A 22,175-nucleotide genomic window follows, 5' to 3' on the forward strand; every position below is an offset into this window, starting at 1 on the left:
AAAATGATAGGCTGTCTGATTCATAAAAGAGCGGGCACAACAAGGGTTGATGGAAAGGGTACTTTGCCACAATTGTGACTGAGTACCATGTCTGCCAAACTCTGACGCTTTTATCCAGTACCTGCCGCATCTGTGTTTCGCCACCTACTACAGCCACGATAATTTACTTATTGGGCCATTTGGTTTCAGCAATAAAGTTATAGTTTACTTCCTTCTAAATTTGATAGCAGATATCTTGCGTCTAGTGTGAGGACGAATAGTAAATCTATAATTACCTATATATACTTACCCTCTTGTTATTGTGGTAGTTGATATTGTAGCTATATTTTCGCAGGACAATATTTTTTCACAGGATATTCTGGCATACAACCCTCTTGGACACTTAGAATAACTTGCAATATATTTCTACATATTTATTAATTCCAAACAACATTTCTCTGTTTAACCTCCTCCTCAACACTTCTCTAATACCCACCACCTCAATATTACATTACAGAGCCAGTGCAAAAATATCCAGAATCAATTTCCCATGATCTCTCAGCTCTCCTATGATCAACGGAATCAGCCAGTAATTGATTATTCTCTCCAGTAGGGATGGGCTCCTCGAGTACACCAGAAATCCCAGTTCAGATCTGCCTGAACTTACTATGAGTTCAATTCTCAAAGTGATTGGTGCACCTAAGTAAAGGAGAAAAGTTAATCAAACCATTTAACTAGCAGAATGATTGGGGAGAATAGAATATCCTGCTGAACACAACTGTTCATCCTTTGCTGAAAATACAGCAGTAGGGAAAAATTTGACAATTATTTACATAACTATGAGTATCGATACAGCTAATACATATCTATAGTTCTAATGAGCACATATCCGGCCAGGCAGGGATCAGATGGTCATTTGTGTTATGTTAACAGGATGCAGAGGTGTGTGGCATGTCATGCTGGATTCCTGACTGCAGTGCCACATAAACCAGGTTTTAAGTCCATAGTGCTTCATTTCAGCATCCAAGCCATGCATTAGTGGGCCCTGTATGGAGGAGTCGCTTCTCATCGTATCTGTATGCAAATGACTGCGAACCAACAAAAAAGTATAGAATACCTGTGAAAAATAGAGAAGAAAAAGTAATATGGAATTAGTAAAATATTTATAAATATGTATGTTGATAGTCAGTCTGTGAACATACAAGCAAAAAGTCACCAACCCCAGTGCTCAGTTACATAAAGGAGTTTTAGGGACTGTTGTGCACAGATATATATCAATGAAAGCAAAGTGGAGGTGTAATAGTCGAACCACGTTTACACTCGTATGCAAGATTTATTAGATTCGTTGAACCTTTTCTAATGATTTTCTGAAGAACTACCCATAATAACGAACTGAGCTTTGCAACACATGCTCTTTATTTTTGTATTTACCATATTCGGGTTTTGGCTGGTTGTAAATATGATGTAGCTCACATTATTTCATAGTCTAACAACTACATTACGCAAGTAAACACGCAAATCAATTTTGTCCAACATTGCATCAGAATATTGCTTGTAAGTGCAGATACAGATATGACGAATGGCTTTCAAATAGAGGTGAATGCTACTTCAGGTTTTGATGTAGCATTAACCCGTTTCTAAGGATTAGCAGAATGTCCTACAGAAAGCAATGTACCAGGAGTAGCATTTACAATAAAACAATCTTTGCTTAGAGCACCAATAGGATTCAAATACAATCAATTTAAAACAAGCATTAGTAATGCAATAGGTTTGACTTATGAATGAAAGTGCCTTTTGTGTCACTGGTGGGTTTAGGCACCCAAATAAGCCATCATGCTGCAGTCTGTCACTCATATTTGCACTCATGCATCCATTCATCCATCCACTGACTCATGCTTGCATTCACCCTTAAACACAACCACAATAAAGCACGCTCAAACTCAGAAGCATAAGCAATATAAATTAAAAGAATACAAACATAAAAAAGAAAACATCCTGCTCTCTTAACACGATAGGCATATGCTTGGATTAGCAAAATTAAACATAGGAACAATTGTCCATCTTGCAGTATTATTGTACATAGTCAATCATTTTTAAAGTTCTAGAATCGCCACCACATCTGGTTTGACCATCATGTAAAAGCAAATCAATAACATTCTATGGACAACAGCATTCCATAATGGTTACCTGGTATAGAGGAAGTAGCCAAGCTTTGTGCAGCATACTGCATATGAAATGAGAGGCAAGTAAGTGGTCTGTTAGCACTGCCTGAGGAGCTGCTGTATCCTTTTAAGAAAAATTTATATAGGGCAAGCAAAGAAATAACTATGAAATAAGAAAATTGAAAACTAAAGGACTAGCTAACCAGTCCTGACATTGAAGCATGCTCATTTTCAGGTGAATGTGTTCATGTGAACAGAAAATGCCGCCATCTTATAAAGGTCATGAGGACTGAACCATTACCCTGTACAGTTCACTGTCATGGATGGCAGCAGACAAAATCCTGGCTAACAGCCAAGCCTGTCATGCCTCCTGAAAAGAGTCTAGCGAAAATCAATACAGTGCAAATCTTCTCCGTATAGGGTTTGTCAAAGAGGGAAACAAACACCAAAATCCTTCCCCACAAAGGTGATCTGTGAAATTTCATATACAAAAATACCTGATGGCAAGCTTTAACATGATGCAAAATTGACCCATGCTTACAGAGCTATTGGTATTAACATATTTGTAAATAATTCAGGCCTACTGCCTTTGTTGTAACTTTTCACAATAAATCAGACCATTGGCATCTTAATTACGTCTTCTCAATGGACCAATTCGGGCCTATATCTGTTATCTTTGCCTTGTCACCATAACCAACTCAGGCATACTGTATTGAGCTTAAGCTTTCCCACAAGGGAACCATCAGCCACACAGTCATAAAATTGCTAGAAGTGTCACTCCAAAATGTTACCTCGAGAAAGAGGGTATAACAAGTATTCTTGCAGAGAAACTATTCTATATCTACTGTTTTTCAGAGGAGATTTCCAACACTCTTACCTATTATGGTAATCTGTGAGATTCCATATATCAAAATACTTATCTGTAAGCTTTAATACAGAGTAATACCAAGCCATTGTTACATGCCTATTGAAGTTAACATATGCTGCTCCACAATCACTATGTCAAGCCTAATGCCTTCATCACAACTTTTCATAATGAACAATTAGTGATATAAACTTTATAATTGACATAACTATAACCAACTCTGACCTATTATGTTAGGTTTTGAACAAAGTAACCATCAAGTATGCTGTAATAAAATTACAAAAGTGTACATGAATCTTGTTTTCAAAACAATATAAAATCTCCCCTAATGAAACTTAATAATGATTAATAAAGAAAACACAGGGTGAACCTCACCCTGTGTGCCCTCGTTGCACTCTTAAGGGTCCGAAAAACTCAACTGGAGACTTCAAAAAAGAAGTTCAATGAGACGTTCTCGAAGCTTTTAGAGATTTATTGTCTTCTTTTCAATTCATGATGTTAACCATCACATGTGAATTTGTCATCATTTGTTGATGAAATTTTTGTTTAAACAACTTGACATTCCTGTATTCCCAATGCATTTCGGGATGATCCCTTCATCAGGGGAATAGTTTCTCTAAAAAGAATAAAATTAAATCAAGAGCTAATCAACTCCAATAACATGTAAACAACTTGCAATGGTCTGTGAGTGCTACCATGTGAAAACGTGAAAAAAGATCTGCAAGTGCTTCTATGTGAAGACTGGATTGAAGAAAACAAAGTGTATTAAGTCTTGTGCGTGAAAACGGCAAGAAGAATACACCCCAGATCAAACGTGTGTACCTGTGAACTGGCAATAATGTGAACGGCTGATGTGAAAAGCAGCAAAGAAAAGCGAGTGCAAGCTCAATCGTGTTAATCTAATGTATTCAGACTCGGTGATAATGCCGTGTGCAAAAGTGCTCGACTTTCAAAAAAATAGCCGTGAATATAAAAGTGCTCCTAGGAAAAACGTGAGAGTGATATTAACACATAAGGAAATGTGAGACGGAATCTACCCAGTAAATGCCATAAATCGGTAATATCACTGTAGCCCACAGTTAAAAATGGATCCGATGCTGAAAGCAAGAATTGGAAACTTAGAATTTCGGCGCTGAGTCTGATATCTTAAATCAAGAAATCCTAGAGACAATCGAATAGGCTTACCGAGTGAAAGCGGTGCTGAATGCGGTTGAAGTCATAACTCCTATGCGCCTTCTGTAACTTCTGCGAGGCATAACATGGGTGTTAGATGGGTAAGAATCGCTGACGTCCGAAGTAGAAAGTGAACTAGGTGAAACCGGCGCCATGTGTAAAAGTGCAACATAAACGAAGAATGAAATACGGGTTTTTGAGAATGTATGTAAATTAAAAAGTGCAAAATGTTAAAGTGAAGGTTAAAAAATTCATGTGGTCAAAAGGTGAAATAAGAGATGAACACGACTAGAATGATAAGCATGATTAATCAAAGAAAATATACTGACAATTCTGTATACTGCGGTCATATGACATTTTGAATGTATACAGCACGAAATGGGACAAGATTAATCATAGGGTAAATGGAACGAGAATATTACAAGAAGCAACTGTATTCCAAATGGTCATTGAGACCCTTAGGTTGGCAAGAGTCCAATTGTTTTTATCCAGATCAGTTCTCGCTCTAATAAGCGTTTTCTGTTGTCAACACCTTCGAGGAGAGGGACCAGTTCCAATACCAGAAATCTTAATTAACTGATGTTGTGTTTTTGCGTGGTGAAATGGACTTCTACCAGAGATTTCTCTGATTGGTTTCTGATGTTACTTTTATGTTCCTTTAGGCAAACTTTTATTTTACTTTCCGTTTTTCCTACATATGTCAAGCCGCATGGGCACTTCAATAGGTAAATCAAGTTTTTTTAATCACATGTGGCTGTAGTACGTAATTTGATTGTGATATCCTTGGAAGGATGTGTGATTGTAGTTCCTTTGATGATATTGTTGCAGTGTCCACAATTTCAACATGGTACCGTGCCTTTATAGGTTCCTTCAGTATCATGTTTTGGTTGGGTTAGCAGTTCTTTCAGATTTTTTGTGCGTTGGTATGCGAACAAGGGATTCGTTTCAAAAATTCCATTAAAATCTGGTTCATTCCTTAGCATTGGCCAATATTTCAACATTGTTCTTTTGATACGGTGACTTTTTCATGAAAATCTGGATACGAATACTGGCCTATTGCTTGTATCGACTTTGTTTTTGCTGATAAGCAACTGATTTCTCTCCAGGTGTTCGAATCTGTTAATCGCCTTTTCCAATACTGTAAAGGGTATTTTATTTCTTTAAATCTGGTGATTAATCTGTTTTTATTGACTTCAAAATTCTCACTGTTGGATGTAATCCGTTTGGCTCTCAAAAATTGGGAGTATGGCAAATGTTGTTTCAAAGATGCCTGGTGACAACTGTAATAATGCAATGTGATATTCCTGTCAGTACTTTTGACGTACAAATCTGTTGCCAATTTGTTGCCTTGTCTGGATACCATGACATCAAAGAATGGTAATTGTTTCTGATCAATGTCGTTGGTGAATTTTATATGGTTGTCGACGTTGTTAATGTATTCAAGAAATTGTGATGAATCAGATTTCTCTCCTTGCCATATCAAAAAGATATCATCGATGTATCTCCAGTATGCCTTCAAATTAGTGTACCAAATGTTGTTAGATAAAATGTGATCCAGTTAGAAGCGGTACATGTACAGATTTGCGTAGCAAGGAGCTGCGCAATTGCCCATGGAAGTTCCGAACAGTTGTTGGTAGTACTCGTTCCATCGAAAATAACTGTGAAATAAAGTGAACTGAAGTAATTCCAAAAGGAATAATTTAAGTTATTCGTCAATGGAGTGATTCAAAAGGAAGGATTCCACTGCTTCAATTCCTTGAAGGTGGGGAATGGATGTATATAATGAACAAACATCAATGGAGCATAAGATGACAGGTGTGTTTTCATCAAGTTGTATGTTGTTGATTTTATTAAAAATATCTGTTGTATCACGTAGGTACGTCGACATGCTCTGGACCAACGGTTGTAAGTGTCGGTCGAGGTATTTACCGGTTGGTTCATAAATGGTATTTACTGTGGAAACGATGGGTCAAAATGGTGGCCTTAGTACGTTTTTGTGTACTTTAGGTAGCATATATATGGTCAGACTTATTGGGTGGTCAAGCAACAAGTATTTTTTGTCATTTTCTTTGATGGTACCCTTTACACATGCTCTCCCTACAATGGATTGTAGGATTTTTGGAAACGCTTCTGTTGGGTTATTTGATAACTTCAAATAGATAGACTCATCTTGCACATGCTCCTCCACACTTTGTATGTAAAATGAGGTATTCAAAATCACTAAGGTGCCTCCCTTATCAGCTGTGCAACAGGTGATGTTGGTGTTGTTAGCTATGGTGTAAATGGTCTGTCTCTCCCTGGTTGTTAATTTGGAAACTTTCGGATTGGGTTTTTTGTGAATGTCTTGAAGTTCTTTGAGTACAATGATTTCATAAGAATCCAGGATTTTGTGGCTCAAGGGTTCCATGAAGGTGCTTTTCGTTTTAAGACCCATGGTGGTATCTTGACGATGAGAAGTTTGAACGGTGACCACATTCTTAAAAAAGTGCTTTTTATCGTAAGTTCCTCATGAATTGAAACACAGCAATTTCTGTTTCAAGATCATTAGAATGATGTGTGGGTACGAAAGATGTACCTTTTTGCAGAGTGTTTATCTGAAATTTAGTCAACGTAGTGTTTGAGATGTTGATAATCAACATTCAATCCGAGTTGACTTGTCTATCGGTTGGTCCATGTTTTTTGCAACCTTTTCCCTCCGGGTTCTACGCTTGTGATTTTGCCTTTCTCTAAAAAATGAACATCAGTTGTAGAGCTGGTAGATAGTGTAATACTGTTATCAGATGTGGTAGTATCCTTACTGGGGAAATCTCTGTTGGATCCCGATTTGGGGATAGACTCATTGGGTGTTGAACTTTCACCGTCGGTGGAACGGTTGAAAAATGGACGTTGTTGCCTGCACTTGGCATAGATATCTGCCCAACTATAAACTTTGCCAAGTTTACAATAAATTGTGTCTCTCTTATATTTTCTTATTTTTCTTTCGTTGATTTCTTTGGCATAACTGTCAAGTTGTTTATTGATGTCATTCAACACAGTGTCTAATTCGTCAGCTGAGAGTTTGGTGTTTAAATCTCGTTTGATTTGGTTGATTTCCTTTTCTAGCTCTTCAATGACTTTGGCTAATTCGTCGACAATCAGTAAGATCAAATCAAGCGAACATTTGCTAAGGATTACATGCCAACATTCAGTGAATTTTGGATTGTTTTTACATAAAGTTGACTTAAGTGAGATCCTTAGGCCCCTTGGAATCCTTTGTGCTCTATGGTACCTAATTAAGGAACTGGTGTGTAAACGTTGATTTATTTCCCTTTTTGTGATGTATAGCAATTATTTTATCATACTTTGAGTAGACACTGGACTGGAAGTGGAGGGAGCAGCTTCTTGAATTAAAGAATAAATGCGATTGGTTTCCTCACGTGAAAATCCAAATGTTTTTGCATGCTTGTCCATGATATTTGTAATTTCATCATACGACATGGTCGCTGAATAGCTGCTCCAACGTTAGGAGTCAGAAGTGAACAATCTAAATTTACTGTTGGTGGAGCACACTTACTGTTCAGAAAAAAGTAAACAAAATGGTAGTGTTCAATTAATCAGCTTTGGTGCATGTAGGGTGTCACCCTCTGACTTTAGGGTATGAAGACAGCAATTAATAAAGAAAGCACAGGGTGAACCTCACCCTGTGTGCCCTCGTTGCACTCTTATGGGTCCGAAGACCTCAACTGGAGACTTCAAAAAACAAGTTCAATTCAATGAGACGCTCTCGAAGCTTTTAGAGATTTATTGTCTTCTTTTCAATCACAATGTTAACCATCACATGTAAATTTCTCATCATTTGTTGATGCAATTTTTGTATTAAACATTTAGACTTCCTGTATTCCCAATGCATTTCAGGATGATGCCTTCATCAGGGGAATAGTTTCTCTAAAAAGAATAAAATTAAATCAAGAGCGGATCAACTTCAATAACATGTAAACAGCTTGCAATGGTCAATGAGTGCTACCATGTAAAAATGTAAAAAAAGTGCTTCCCTGTGAAGACTAGATTGAAGAAAACAAAGTGTATTAAGTCTTGTGCGTGAAAATGGCAAGAAGAATACAACCCAGATCAAACGTGTGTACCTGTGAACTGGCAATAATGTGAATGGCTGAAGTGAAAAGTAGCGAAGAAAAGTGAGTGCAAGCTCAATCGTGTTAATCTAATGTATTCAGACTCGGTGATAATGCCTTGTGCAAAAGTGCTTGACTTTAAAAAAAATAGCCGTGAATATAAAAGTGCTCCTAGGTAAAACGTGAGAGTGATATTAACACATAAGGAAATGTGAGACGCAACCTACCCAGTAAATGCCATAAATCGGTAATATCACTGTAGCCCGCAGTTAAAAATGGATTCAGTGCTGAACGCAAGAATTCGAAACTTAGAATTTCGGTGATGAGTCTGATATCTTAAATCAAAAACTCATAGAGACAATCGAATAGGCTTACTGAGTGAAAGCGGTGATATTACTGATTTATGGCATTTACTGGGTAAGTTCTGCCTCACATTTCCTTATGTGTAAATCCATCCTAGGGAAACTAGCATATAGAGACCTTTGACATTTGGCATAGTTATTTCATTCCACCAATTGTTTCATAGCTTGTCATTGATGAGCATCATATTATATAATTGACCTTTCAGCACCACATGCACATATTTACTTTTTGAAACTTGCTGGTTAAGAAAGATGAAAACCAATTGAAGAACTGGCCCTGAATGCCAGTGATGCTCCAGAGTAGCTGTCCTACAATGATCAAGTGCCGAAGGATGATGATAGGTCCATAAGAGTGAGAGGCAGCAGTTTATTGTACACAAAAAGATTGACTCCTTCCTTACTGTCCATTCATAGGTTGTCTCTGTCCCACCTCACACCTTTGATTTGCAAAGGCTGAGCTGTGATATCTTGCTGGAATCCATTCACTCCCAATTCCAGTTTAACATTGAAATGAGGACTCTAGACTAATACATGGAAGGGGGATCAGCTTCTGCATGCATCCTGATGACACTCAACTGAGGTTCAAACTGTCCATTAAGAATTTTAATACAGTGGTATGGTCACAGCAAGTTATATTCGCATTAGACCTTGCAACCCTTAGATGGTGGCGATCAGCCAGCTTTTAAAAACTAATCTAACCAAGACGGAGCTGAAAGGAGAAATTGATTGTGAAAAACAGGTTGCTATTGATTCCCTACACTGCTTTTATTCCGTATAAAAATACTAGGCAATATTTTACCTTTCATACCTTCACATCTTCGTAAGACTGTAATAAATGACATTGTCTGGTCTTGATTGAAGTAAGGAAACAGGATTTGTCAGATTTAACGAAACACTGGCTTGCCCATAATGTGGCGGCTTATTTCTTAAGAGTTCATTGCAATTCATTCAGGTATCATTCACACAAACGTTGTCAGTACACAAAACTATCTTTGCATTTACAGTTAAGATATACCAGGCCACACATGCACTCTCATGCCCTCTCTTCTTCCTGGTGATTCCTCCATCCAAGTATGTGAGTATCGAAATGAAACCACATGCGCTAAGACCAGTTCTTCCAAGCTGGAAAGACCACAGCAAAACAAGTAAAAATACCACAGAAAAAATGTTAGATGGTGACCACCGCCTAAAAGCAAGTTATAACTGATTTCAATCAAGCACACACTCTTTAAATAACATTTTGCAAAGCGAAAACTATGGAAAAGTGCATAACAACTGACAAAACATTATAACGGAACAATCAATCAAGTTTTTTGTGCAGGTCTATCTATATACAACAGTGCCAAAATCATGTAATAAAGAACACCTAAAGACAACCTGCACATAGGTGGGTCCTATCAACCACTACCGATAAATGCAATTCTCATAAACACTTACATACACTCGCAAGCACCAGCATGGATACAGTTATTGTTACACATTTAATTACAATTCACCTTATCTCAATGCTGAAGCGGTATCATACTGCTGGAGAAAGAAGAGCATGCTAAAGGCCAATACCATTGCAATGACAGAGAATAAGCGCTAGGATTTAAAGGACAAGAATCAGAAATTTGAAGATGTTAGACCCTGATATCCTATTGGCATTACATTGACACTATATATCACATCCTGTCTGCCATTGCAGATGCCCTTCAGCCAAACACATGGACAAAAACCGCCATTCCCGCTCTCCTTGTCAAAAAAATTATTTTTGAAACTAGCTGACAAAGCATACAGTGGCCTTGTTGCTACATTTTCGACAACATTGGCAAAGCCATTTGATCTGGCATTTGCCGCCAGCCTTCTGGCAATTCTTATTTTGTTTTGGCTAGGTTTTTGAAACATTTTATTGTTTGGGGATAAATCTGGCCTTCATCAATCTAAAAAAAAAACATTTGCTATAGGCAAAAACGTTTTATTGGTCTCAAAATACACATACACATTGCCATAGTACTCCTTGACACTGAAGGGAACTACCTTGTGTGTGGATATGTTCATTGTGAAAGGGCAGCATGCTGTGACTTGTAGTGAAGTTAGCCAATGGCTGGAGGGTTCTAATACTTTGTCCCTTAATGGATGCTAGAGTGGGTGGAAGAAAAATGTGATTGAAACCAACGATGGCCTAATGGATGAGGTCTGGCTGAAACCCCTGTAAGTAATTATGTTAAAGATATTATTTTAGTAACATCAAAAGGTCTTCGCTAACACAGATCAAGAAAAGTCAATCAGTTTGGCATTGGCTGCAAGCTTCTTGCATTTAAGAAAGAAAGAAAGAAAGAAGGAAAGAAAGAAAGAAGGCAGGCAAGAAAGAAAGAAAAAAGAAAAAACGAAGACAAGAGAAAACGAAAAAGAGAGAGGGAAAGAAAGAGAAGGCAATAGAAGGAAAGCAGGAAGGAATGAAAGAAAAGGAAATAGAAGAATGAGAAAGAGAAAGAAGGAAGAAGGAAGGAAAGAGAGAAGGAAAGAGGAGGGAAAAGAGGAGGATGGAAAGAAAGAAAGAAAGAAAGAAAGAAAGAAAGAAAGAAAGAAAGAAAGAAAGAAAGAAAGAAAGAAAGAAAGAAAGAAAGAAAGATTAAAAAGAGGAAAACAGTTTCATATGGACATAATTTGGTATACTGTGAAATAGTAGCAGTCACAAAAGCACTGGCTTAAGTAGGCTGACACACTGCCCCATTCTGTATGCTGCAGTGAGCAGAAACAAAATGTGAATGACACAACAACAGACAAAAGTATGAAGAGAGGTGGCTGAAAACCCCTATATGTAATTGTACTACACATATTTTAGTAAAATCAATTGGTCTTAGCTAACGCCAGGCCTAAGAATAAAACATTGCATGCATCACTCAATTCAGTCAACCATTCTATGGACAAGTTAGCAGTGAATTCTGTGAAGCCAGAATGTTAAACAATAGCGGGTTCACTAAAGTAATAAGGGCAATTTAATATATGGAGCAAGCATGTTTCAGCCACAAAATGCAGTACAACAGCTGCATGCAAATAGTCTATCAAGTAGAACAATTCATTATTTCAGGGTTCCACCTATGACTCCAGACACCGAGGAACAGCTTCACATTATACACTAAAGCCACACATAATCTGCTCAGGACCTGACAAGTTAATGAGTACAATATAAGATTTTGTTTTATTTCATAAATCCATACCAGAAATGGATATTGCTAATTCTTGGTGCATGGCGGATACGTGCCCTCAATGAGGACCCCTGGATTGATTTGCTTTTGAGCACATTATTGGTGTATGGCGAAGACTTGCCTAATGGACAGTACTAGACCTGAATTGGGATAAGCAAGCAGTGGTGGCGTTCACAATAGGATAGTTGCCTGGCCCATAAGGACTGCCTCCCACCATAACCTGCCTCTAAAACTGACTAATGGTCATAAGATTTCTGCAAGCCGCCTTCATCCATTGGTTTGTTAAGGTGTCATTCAACTTTTTCTTCTGCCCACTGTAGCATAAATTGTGGGTCAGCTGGTCAGCCTACCTTAGCCATCGGCTAACCCTACTGTGAGTGACTACCTTCTATCATGCCATCTGTAAAAGGCCAACGGTGAGGTGCAGCTGGTGAAGATGTATTAGAGCTGATAGGCTGCACCATCATAGCGGGAATTTGGGGATATTTTATTGCTAAACCTGTGGAAAAGGCTACGTGTTGTGACACTCCTTATTTTATAATGTTGTTAAACCCAACAGGTGATTTTCTATAAAGACATTACAGTAAACATCAGAAGCATGCTTTGAATTAGTTTTCATGCCGGTATGTGTTTTTAGCAACATACTAATAAATACAGAATGATTGATCTACAAGATGGAATTGTTGGGATAAAAAAATCATTCGATAGAGGAGCACTATAGTAAGAAGGCGTTTAGCTATAGATGAGCATTTGAATAATGTAAAGGGTGTGGCATTTAAATTGACCAGGTTTATCGAAGTATGCTGACAACAGTCAAACGTTTTCATACCAATTACACAATGATGTGATATATAACAGCATGCTTAATAATGAAAGCAAATCTATTTAATACTTCTAGTATTGAGTAATTACACTGCGAAAGTCTTTGACATTTTTTACTATATTTTGTATGTGAAGCAATGACCACGTATGTGTTTTTATTCAAAAGACCATGTAGTTTTTACTAAGCAAATACTACTGTTTAGCTGGCAAAGCAACTGACATGTATACTATATCATGCCCTTTGAGATATACTCACTTCCTCCCCTCTATTGCATATATTTCAGATAATGGTTTGACAAAATGTATTTGATGTTTCAAGCCTGCTATATTGATCCCCTAATGTTTTTTCCCAAATGAACCCTTCTTCTTCAGTGTGACTCACAATCTTTCAGTTTATTGTTTTCAGCCCAGAAGTGCATCCATATTTATTTATTGACTTCAATTTGAGGAAGAGGGTCCCCACTCCCTCCCTCTCGTTTGTTCTTCTTTGCCTCAATAGTTAACTTACATTATCTTAGGTTCTTATCCAGGAGTTTTTATTTGGCAGACTTTCCTTGAAATATGATGCTACTGTAGTTTAGGATACCGACTTGCATGGAAAGTGTTGTGTTAATTTAATAAAACCTCTGCTTTTCCTAGTTGAACGAATGTTAAATGCCTGACTCAGTATGGATGCCTGTTTCTATTTTCATCTAGCACCGTTGAATAGTCGTTCCATGAACATGCTAGCCCATTAAACATTTCGTCTCATGCCTTAAAACTTCTGCTGACTACATAGATTTAGCTCTTCATCCCTCTCTCAAATCCTTTTATCTGTCTCTTTTTTCCCCTCTCATCTCACACCCTCTCCGATGTCGCCCATTCTCTTGCTGTGTCTACCAGTCTCGCTTCGTCCCTTTCCCTCTGCCGCTCACTTCTACTCTGTTTCTCTCTCTCGCTCATTGCCTGCCTAACGTCTTCTCTCTCTTTAACTATCCGCCTTGCTCTAATTAATGTCATATTTCTCTATACTAATTCTCACTAATCCTGTTTGGGTTCTGGATAGCGTGCTATTCACCAAAAAGCGTTACAACACCTCATCAGGGATAGCAAGCACTATATAAATGCAAACCTTTTCCCTCTTCTATCCCTCCACTATCCTTCTCAATCCAAATAGCTGACTAACATATCCATCACTCAAATTACTTATATATTTTACTATAAAATTCACCACTAGTCCTTCATGGGTTCAGGAGTAGCGTGCTACTCACCGAAAAAGCGATTCAACACCTCGTCAGGGGTGGAAAGCTCTATATAAATGCAATTACAGTACAATACAATAAGTACTCTACCGCCTACCAGCAAATCAGATAACGCATAATACAATGAAATCTTTTGGTGAGTACATTCCAATAAAACATATAATGGTGTTTCATTATGCATTAGGCGTGCATAATGCCCAGCATGTTTTCTTGTCTGTTAACTGTCTTGAAGTAAAAAAATGTGTTTTCCTTTTCGAATCCAATATTTGCTAATTCATTCACACATGTTATTGGTAACAACTACCAAAGTCAGGTATTCACAAAATCACTCATTATAGTGGAACACTTAAATGCAAGGCAACGTCAATTTATAAAAAATCAATTAAATGGTTTATTTGATTCACAAAGCTTCTTTAACCACAATCAGATCATAAAAAATGCATTAGTTTTTAAATAAAACAAAGACACATTAAAAACAAGTTAAATTAAAAATTACTGAATGAAACAAAAGCACAAATCAAGGAGATTTTGAAAAAAGACAGTCAATTTGTCATAAGCCAGTTAATTCGGAAACCTTATGGGCAACAATTGAATAAGGGTTAACTTCCTCATTTGACACAGGTATTGTATGCCCCCTTCCAAATTTAACACAACGGAATTGCGTCGACGCGTTTCGGAGGTTATTCGAAGTTTGTGACCTCCTTCTTCAGGACTATTAGAAATGGAATCTCCTTATCCATGAACGTTTGCCTAAGGCACAAATGAAAAACAATATTTACTATCAATGTACATGATGTTTTCTTTCCCCCTTCTTTTTGAAAAACAGGAGTCTAAAACATATATATCATGTCTTACGTTTATGCGACAAATACAGTTTTCTAACTATTCATTCTTTCGTACAAACAAGAAATGTACCCTCATGGATATATAACCATAGTCATATTATCTAAATTCTCTGGTTTTATAAAGCAACGTAGCCCGCATCAAGAGTGTTTCCATTTACTCACTAGATCCATTACTCATCATTCATACTTTAACTCAACACTAGTAGGAAGACTTAGTGATGAAATCTCATTAGGTTTTTAAGAAACTCACCTGTGCGACCAGCGCACTAGGCTTGCTAATTGGTTTTGCTGCGCTCCTACGGGAATGGTTTTTTCGATTAAGCACTTCCCTGGGCTGTCAAAGGAATAATAAAACGCTTATTATATCTCGTTCAATGAGTTCTGAAGATACTCTATCTTTTCTTTTCCTGTAGATTTGAAGCTCCCAAATGAAGCTTCAAAGTGGAGGGTTCTAACTTTGACTCCCCTCTTCATCTGTCTACACAGTTACTATCAAAATTCTTAAAGATACCTTTCAAAGTTCTTCGTGGGTGTGGGCAAAGGACATCTTGTTTACTTTTCCTCACTGCGTGCTTCTTTGTAGGTCACTTTGTTCCTACAAACGAGGGAACTACATTTAGTTTCGCTAGGGTTGTATATGAAAGCCTATTGGCTAATCGAAGTCGTGTGCCCACTGTTAATTGCGTCTATTCTGTATTAATATAATGAATTTGATTTATAGCTCACCTTATGTCAAACAATTCTGAGCTGTTAAGGATTCTTTTACTGCTCCGGGTACAATCAATTCGTGGCTGTATATAGAAACGAGTGTGTGAAAAAATGTGTACACACGTGTGTCTTAAATATCACGTTTTTTGCAAATAGACCTCGACTGTTTTTTAACCAAGCGAAAGAACAAGGTAAAGAATATATATACTTAGTGGCGTAGTCACTTAGTAACAGCCTGAACAGAAATCTCAATTGGCTGATTAGCGTTTATTTTGGGTGTAACATGCCGGCGAGATCTTACGTTATAAATCCACGAAGTTATTTTTAAACGAGAGTTAGTTTAACTAATGGCAACGTATCTCTAGTGCCTAATCGTTAAAGTGGATAATTTCGGCGTGCGATTCCCCGATCAGACTCGAACGTACCTGTTGAAGTCCGACGATCTACGTTCCCGGGCAGCTACTTCCGCGTCTTCCGATCGCGGCCAACATCAAAGATGGACTATGTGGCTGGGACTGCCTATTTATTCAACGTCAGTGATAGACGTCATAATAGGGGGCCGGCGAACAGTACTCGGCTAGTTCTTTTTTTGATTTTTTTGTTTGGTATAGATCTTTATTAAAAAGCCTTATTAGACTATGCTGGACAACGACGCGTACTCGCTGGAAATCTTGTACTGTATATTTTATAAATTACCTTTTCGTTCGGGCTATGATATTTGTTGAATCAGTCATTAAAACACAGCCCTATACTCGAGTGCTTAACGTTAAAATGTATAAATATCTCATGATTTTAAAGTCTCTGGTGAGATTAATTGTGATAGGGACAAGAACATAATTATGTATATGCATATCCAGAGCGGTGTGTCAAGGGAAAATATGAATCCCACAATGTATAGTATAATTAAAACCCTGGTGTAATGGAGTCAAAGAAGAATATTTTTTTGACTTTATTGACTGTATCTGAGCATTATTTTTATTAGTCTTGAGTGCGGATGTTGGAACATAGATCCGCACTCAAGACTAATAAAAATAATGCTCCCATGGTTGAGCATTTTACTAAATATAAACACAAACATACGGACTTCTCATGGTACATTATTGAAAAGATTAGCTGCTCAAAACGAGGCGGCAACACTGAAACAAAACGCAAAAATAGAGAACAATGGTACATTTCTGCTTTAGATACAGTCAATAAAGGCCTCAATACTAAGGAGGATTGGATGAAAATAGTAACGTAACTAAATGATTAACAGATTAGTTCTGTGAGTTACGATTTATCAGTGAATAGCTAGGCTAGTGATTTAAAGATAACATATAATAACTAAATCACATTTATCAATCATTGTCTCCAAAAAATACGAATTACTATGCCGTGAAAACTTGGCACTGTCGCGATGAATTGACAGATCTAAATATGGAGGATTATGCACTTGATATCTGTCCTTCGGGATAAATCGGGACCAAATAATAGATCTCTCTTTGAGAATCAAATTAAAAAATCAAATTAAAATATGGATGCCAGCCCGTTTAAATAAATAAAATATTCTTCTTTGACTCCATTACACCAGGGTTTTAATTATACTATACATTGTGGGATTCATATTTTCCCTTGACACACCGCTCTGGATATGCATATACATAATTATGTTCTTGTCCCTATCACAATTAATCTCACCAGAGACTTTAAAATCATGAGATATTTATACATTTTAACGTTAAGCACTCGAGTATAGGGCTGTGTTTTAATGACTGATTCAACAAATATCATAGCCCGAACGAAAAGGTAATTTATAAAATATACAGTACAAGATTTCCAGCGAGTACGCGTCGTTGTCCAGCATAGTCTAATAAGGCTTTTTAATAAAGATCTATACCAAACAAAAAAATCAAAAAAAGAACTAGCCGAGTACTGTTCGCCGGCCCCCTATTATGACGTCTATCACTGACGTTGAATAAATAGGCAGTCCCAGCCACATAGTCCATCTTTGATGTTGGCCGCGATCGGAAGACGCGGAAGTAGCTGCCCGGGAACGTAGATCGTCGGACTTCAACAGGTACGTTCGAGTCTGATCGGGGAATCGCACGCCGAAATTATCCACTTTAACGATTAGGCACTAGAGATACGTTGCCATTAGTTAAACTAACTCTCGTTTAAAAATAACTTCGTGGATTTATAACGTAAGATCTCGCCGGCATGTTACACCCAAAATAAACGCTAATCAGCCAATTGAGATTTCTGTTCAGGCTGTTACTAAGTGACTACGCCACTAAGTATATATATTCTTTACCTTGTTCTTTCGCTTGGTTAAAAAACAGTCGAGGTCTATTTGCAAAAAACGTGATATTTAAGACACACGTGTGTACACATTTTTTCACACACTCGTTTCTATATACAGCCACGAATTGATTGTACCCGGAGCAGTAAAAGAATCCTTAACAGCTCAGAATTGTTTGACATAAGGTGAGCTATAAATCAAATTCATTATATTAATACAGAATAGACGCAATTAACAGTGGGCACACGACTTCGATTAGCCAATAGGCTTTCATATACAACCCTAGCGAAACTAAATGTAGTTCCCTCGTTTGTAGGAACAAAGTGACCTACAAAGAAGCACGCAGTGAGGAAAAGTAAACAAGATGTCCTTTGCCCACACCCACGAAGAACTTTGAAAGGTATCTTTAAGAATTTTGATAGTAACTGTGTAGACAGATGAAGAGGGGAGTCAAAGTTAGAACCCTCCACTTTGAAGCTTCATTTGGGAGCTTCAAATCTACAGGAAAAGAAAAGATAGAGTATCTTCAGAACTCATTGAACGAGATATAATAAGCGTTTTATTATTCCTTTGACAGCCCAGGGAAGTGCTTAATCGAAAAAACCATTCCCGTAGGAGCGCAGCAAAACCAATTAGCAAGCCTAGTGCGCTGGTCGCACAGGTGAGTTTCTTAAAAACCTAATGAGATTTCATCACTAAGTCTTCCTACTAGTGTTGAGTTAAAGTATGAATGATGAGTAATGGATCTAGTGAGTAAATGGAAACACTCTTGATGCGGGCTACGTTGCTTTATAAAACCAGAGAATTTAGATAATATGACTATGGTTATATATCCATGAGGGTACATTTCTTGTTTGTACGAAAGAATGAATAGTTAGAAAACTGTATTTGTCGCATAAACGTAAGACATGATATATATGTTTTAGACTCCTGTTTTTCAAAAAGAAGGGGGAAAGAAAACATCATGTACATTGATAGTAAATATTGTTTTTCATTTGTGCCTTAGGCAAACGTTCATGGATAAGGAGATTCCATTTCTAATAGTCCTGAAGAAGGAGGTCACAAACTTCGAATAACCTCCGAAACGCGTCGACGCAATTCCGTTGTGTTAAATTTGGAAGGGGGCATACAATACCTGTGTCAAATGAGGAAGTTAACCCTTATTCAATTGTTGCCCATAAGGTTTCCGAATTAACTGGCTTATGACAAATTGACTGTCTTTTTTCAAAATCTCCTTGATTTGTGCTTTTGTTTCATTCAGTAATTTTTAATTTAACTTGTTTTTAATGTGTCTTTGTTTTATTTAAAAACTAATGCATTTTTTATGATCTGATTGTGGTTAAAGAAACTTTGTGAATCAAATAAACCATTTAATTGATTTTTTATAAATTGACGTTGCCTTGCATTTAAGTGTTCCACTATAATGAGTGATTTTGTGAATACCTGACTTTGGTAGTTGTTACCAATAACATGTGTGAATGAATTAGCAAATATTGGATTCGAAAAGGAAAACACATTTTTTTACTTCACAGTTTGTCGGAGCTCTATTTCCTTTTTGAGAATACAGAGCCCCTCTCTTACCTTGTTTTATGTTAACTGTCTTGGCCTTCTCTCTTGAGCTGGGGCTTGCCCTCACGTATTGGAACGAGTGTACATGCATGAATATCTGGATGTATATTGTCAGAAGTGTTGCTTATGTACCATGATGTGGCCATCTGTGCATTCCATGTTGGTGACTAGATGTATGCATTGTTACCATTATTAATGATCTATCTGTAAGAAGCCACTTCTACGTAGTAACAAGAATACAAAACAGAACACATCACTACTTGCAATACAGAAGAGACTGCAACTTGTCTACTAGAGGTCGATTTCCAGTGTCCGCCCTGCACTAATGGAGTGTTAATTTAAAAAGCAGGTAGAGTGTGAGTGTACTAATTTGTGTCTTGCTGCACAACATTGCAGAGAACGTGTGATGATGGCAGAAGAGGAAATAAATATTACAAGCATCCCATGGCGCTAATTTCTGAGGCTACCATCATATACATTGTGCCGATAAAAAATAAACCATTCATTCTTTTACATGAATTTCTTCTAGTCAGATAAAATGAATGTACAGAAGGCCACTCTCTTCAATAAACACTTTTTTTGTTTATATATTATGCTATTAATACACAATTAAGGTGCAGGCAGCGTAATGCTCAGGATAGCACAAGCATTTAGAATCTCTTACAAAATCACTGGAGCAATAAAGGTTGGTCACTCAGTTTATATTTACATTTAAATCATCCAATCCTGTTTGAGATCTCCAAAGTATGTCAATCAGTCTACAATTTAAGATGTGTTATGGACATTTTGGCCAACAGTAACCTAATGGGTCTCATGACTATGCCATCTGTCTCAATGATCTCTCGACATTTATTCTTATTGTAATTCACAACATGTGCAATGAGGCTTCTCAGGTGATTTCATGTCCCTTATTCTATAAGGTGAACCTCCATTAAGCTAGGAAGTCGTTCTCCTTCCGAATAAGTCATGCTCCACAGCCACATCCCCTCTTCATGGCGTCCCTCAGGGAAAGAGCAGGAGACATCAAACAAAAGTGATGACGATGATGAGGAGACAGAAGCTGAATATGTCTGACATTGACAGAACGCTGATCACTGAAAGCACAGACAATATCATTCCAAATTTCTTCCGGAATTACCTCTGTAACAATGTTTCACTTTATTTGCAAATAATATACTTCACAATAAATTGTAAACATTTATTTTGAAAAGTGCCTTCCAGGTCCTGGCAGTTTACCTAGACCCATCCCCTGGCTACACTATTTTACCACCCACCCTAACCCTTTAGCAGCTCCATCCTACTTCTTCCACTTACCGCAACTGCACCATCCCATGGCTGCATAGCACTATGACCTACCATAACTCCTACACCTCGTGCCCTCAGCACCACAAACAATCACTGCACAACGTAACACTCTTTACACTTAAGTCAAAGCAAGCGGTGTCTATGGGAATGGTTACTGGAACGGAGGGGTAAGCCAAAAAGGCATGTACATCTTCCAGGTGGCAGGAAAAGTTCTAATAAGAAACAAAGGATCACTTGAGCAAGACATAAAGAAGCATCAGGAGCTGAGACTGCTCTGTCCAGCGGCAGAGCAGAAGAGGCCATGGAGTCCAGAATTATGACAGACTGGCATACAAGTAGAACTCTGAGATTAAAAAACATTCAAATGGGATACAGATTAATGGATGCATTTCAGGCGAACAGCCCACCAACAAAAACAAATTACAACTGTTATAATACACTCCGTTTTGAGCCGGCATTCCATAAATAAAGGAGACTAGGAAATTGGCAAACGGGAGTGTGTGACCACAATGGATTGGAATAGATTCAATACGAGGTAATAAGGACGAGACCATCTAGGAAGAGTGGAAAGAAAAGAAAAGTACCCACCTACCTCATATAGGAGATGATGGAGGACAACATAGCCAGGCTGGAGAAGATTGTCGATGGCAGCATGGTGTCTCATGAAAGCATGCTGCAAAAGTTCTCAATGTCTGGACTTGAAGGAGAGGTAGAACATAGGAAAGCATTGGGGTACAGATGATGTAAGGGTCATGAGATGCCTGTCTCAGAGTGTGCCTGAGTGTGGTGCATAAGACCTGACTGGCATGTGGGCTGCCATAACTACGGACGAGTGTGGTGCCCTGCAACAATGCATCCACAGAAAGGAAAGACTACACCTCTGCCATTTATCTCTGGATCGATACAGCACCAATACCTGGGAGTATTGGTAAGGGAGGGGGGAGCAGATGGATAGAGCTGTACTTTCCTTGGCCCCAAAACTGAGACATCTGAGACATGTTGAGCTACTGTTGCTCAAGTTGCGAGACCTGAATGTGAAAAGGTGATCCTGTCTTCTGCTTGCTGCCTCTCCTCTGTCTGTTGGCTGATGGTGAGGATAGACTCTGTGAAAGTTCTCATGACTCTGAAGAAATCCCATCCCTGACCCTTTTTGTCCCACTTTGCTGACCCAACCTCCCATTGAGATGACCAAACCTTCCTGAAAACATATTGAATGTTCGTGAGGGCAGACAGGGGGGGTTGCAGTGTTGTGGAGATCTATAGGGGCGATGGCTGCTCTTCTTCCAGGCCATCTACTCCATCAATAATTGCAGTTCCTCTGCAGCTGTTGACATCTCATAGAGTAGCAGCTTCGTCTACCTGAGCCAGTGGGTTCTCAGGGCCCCTATCAACTGAGAACTCCAATGCTGCCCTCCTTCTGGGTAAGGGGAGGAGTGGAGCATCCCTGGTTCAATAACTTTTACCTGTTCTTAATAGACAATATAGGGGAGGCAGAAATTGCTGCCCTGGTGGAACAGGCAACAGAGCTGTTAGACGTGGTGGCAGCAATGAGGCTGGCAGCAGGGT

The 22,175-nt window shown here is 38.1% G+C and overlaps 1 protein-coding gene across 1 annotated transcript in view; it reads right to left on the bottom strand.

Annotated features, from left to right (window-relative positions):
* Positions 1 to 603: 603 nt before the first annotated feature.
* LOC146801920 (collagenase 3-like) overlaps positions 604 to 22,175 on the bottom strand; it is a 186,620-nt gene continuing 165,048 nt past the window's right edge. Inside the window, exon 10 of the mRNA XM_085624067.1 lies at positions 604 to 1,096. Coding sequence (XP_085480193.1) covers positions 996 to 1,096 — 101 coding nt within the window. The 3' untranslated portion in view covers positions 604 to 995. The remainder of the gene's footprint in view (positions 1,097 to 22,175) is intronic.

This window comes from Triturus cristatus, chromosome 8, assembly GCF_964204655.1.
Source record: "Triturus cristatus chromosome 8, aTriCri1.1, whole genome shotgun sequence".
Classification (NCBI taxonomy): domain Eukaryota; kingdom Metazoa; phylum Chordata; class Amphibia; order Caudata; family Salamandridae; genus Triturus; species Triturus cristatus.